At 61.9% G+C, this 2,315-nt stretch overlaps 1 protein-coding gene across 1 annotated transcript in view; it reads right to left on the bottom strand.

The window, feature by feature from the left end:
- Gtf2ird1 (GTF2I repeat domain containing 1) overlaps nt 1-2,315 on the bottom strand; it is a 44,162-nt gene that overhangs the window by 25,252 nt on the left and 16,595 nt on the right. The window contains exons 11-12 of the mRNA XM_010619072.3: nt 375-486; nt 8-21 (exon numbers count right to left, since the gene is read on the bottom strand). Coding sequence (XP_010617374.2) covers nt 8-21; nt 375-486 — 126 coding nt within the window. The remainder of the gene's footprint in view (nt 1-7; nt 22-374; nt 487-2,315) is intronic.

Below are 2,315 nucleotides of genomic sequence, written 5' to 3'. Positions count from 1 at the left end.
GAGCCGCTGCCCTTGTCTGACCTGGGGGAGGAGGGCGGGAGGTGACGGTGGTAGCCTCCCTCGGGGCCACCCAGCTCACGCAGGGTCCCCGGGGCCCAGGGAGGGCAGCCCCGCTCTGCACCCGCCAATCCCCGCACGCGCAGCCCGCCAAGCTTCTGCGCGCTGCCCAGCGTGAATGGCCGGGGTGGTTGCTGTCCCTGTCCATCCGCCCGGGAGCTCCCGAAGGGAAGGAGGAAGGAGGCAGCGTCGCGCCGTCGGTGCTGTTTCCCTGCAGCGCGGTGTCCATGCTGGGCGCAGGGGCTGTGGGCACCCAGGGCCGTGGCTTCCAACAGAGGCCGAGGGACACCGGGTCCCTGCGGGGGGCGGGGCCTTACCAGGCAGCAGCGGCCAGGTCGAGGAGGCCAGCCCTGGAGGCTTCGGTGGTGGAGGGGTCCTCTGGGGGGCTGGCCGGCTCCAGCTTCGTGGAGTCTTTGGTAAACTTGTTCCCTAGGAGGAGTCGGGGAGGCCGACATGAAGGCGCTCCGGGCACCCTTGGGGTGCGGAGGGGGCCATGTCCTTCCTCCTGGACTGTGTCCAGCCAATGCAGGGACGCGACTCGGGAGGGACACGACTCAGGAGGGACGCCTCTCTGGGAAGGGAGAAGCGGCCCTGGTGCTGGAGGAGGCTGGGGCTTTGGGGAACAAAGGGCAGGAGGAAGGAGAGGCAGCAGCTTGGGGACCCCCCAGCCCCTTCCTGGAGGGCTCCCTGGGCCCGGCAGATGTGCTAAGCAGAGACCCTCAAGGGAAAGGGCCACATTCTCATTCAATCACACCCGGAACCAAAGGAACCCTTTTTCTTGTGGTACTGAGGACTGAACCCAGGGCCCTCACAAGGAATTACACCTCTAGCCTGTTTTATTTTTTAAAAAGTCTCACTAAATTACTAAATTGCCCAAGCTGGGCTGGAACAGTCGATCATCCTGCCTCAGCCTCCCAGAGTTCTGGGATTACATGTGTGTGCCAACCATTCCCATTTCACGGATGTGGAAACCGAGGCCCCCAAGACCTTGCCCAAGGAGGCAGAACCAGAACCAGGGCGTAGGGGCGTCACATCCCAAGATCCGTATGGGTTTTGCTGCCCCAGGCAGAGCTGCCTCTTCCTCCTGCGCTTGTCCCACACCACCTGCAGCTGTGTTTAGTGACTGGGGCAGCTCACACAAGGCTCCCCCGCTGCCCTGGCCGTGGCTCTGGGACCACACACTGGGGTGCTGCCAGGCCCCACTGTCTCCCAGAAGGGCAATTCCTTCATCTGTACAAGGGGACAGGAAGAGGGCACCTTCGTAGGAGGTTGGGGCAGGAGGGCCACAAGTTCCAACCCAACCTGGACAACTCACTGACTTAGTGAGACTCTGTCTCAAAATAAAAGATAAAAAAGGGCTGGTGATGTAGCTCAGTGCAAAGGCCCTGGGTTCAATCCCCCAGTACTACTCAAAGAAAAAAAAAATAGCTATGCCAACGGCTTAGACAAAGTGCCTGTCGTATTTGTACTCAGTGAATATTCATTTTATCAATCCCTGTCCAAGGCACATGAAGCTGTGCTGGGTTTCAGTCCACTGGCACTGGGAACCTGGGGCCCACACTGTGCCGGGACCCAGAAGCCACAGGTGTGGGGGTACCGGAAGAAAGGGCTGCGGGGTAACAGCAGCTCAGGGGCACCGACTTGGTCCCCACTCACCTGTGAAAATCCGCTCATCGAACATCCTGGGGAGAGAAGAGAGGGCAGAGGGCGCACGTCAGGGCTCTCAGGTCCCTCCCATGTCGTCCTGGGTCCCACATGCACGGCTACAGCAGGACCCAGGCTTCAGGACAGCCCGGATGCCGTCCCCCAGCAGGGCCACCCGGGCCGCCCAGAGCACCCAGCGCCATCTTCTCACCCTTCCACCAGCAACCGCAGGACGCGCGCTGCGCCTGCCCACCCAGCACGGCCCTGTCACAGGCACGGGACGGCACACGCTGGAGCCAACAACTACACAAAGGCCGCAGGGGGCATGGGCTGAGTGCGGGTGGAGAGCTGCTCACTCAACACCCAGACACACGGGAAACACACACACCACACATGACACATGCACACACATGCGCACACAACACGCTCGGCAATCACACCCCAGCCGCACATGGCAATCAGGCACCACACATGGCCATGCAACACACACACGGCTTTCACCTGACCTTCACATACGCCAGACACACATGCACCACACACGGGGTCACGACTTCTGTCCTCTGACAGCCAGGGCCCCCCACGCCCTGCAGGGTGCAGAGGCAGATCTGGGCCTC

Source organism: Fukomys damarensis, unplaced genomic scaffold, assembly GCF_012274545.1.
Source record: "Fukomys damarensis isolate Sample0158 unplaced genomic scaffold, DMR_v1.0_HiC HiC_scaffold_17, whole genome shotgun sequence".
In the NCBI taxonomy this organism is placed as follows: domain Eukaryota; kingdom Metazoa; phylum Chordata; class Mammalia; order Rodentia; family Bathyergidae; genus Fukomys; species Fukomys damarensis.
This window is presented reverse-complemented; position numbering and strand designations above follow the sequence as displayed.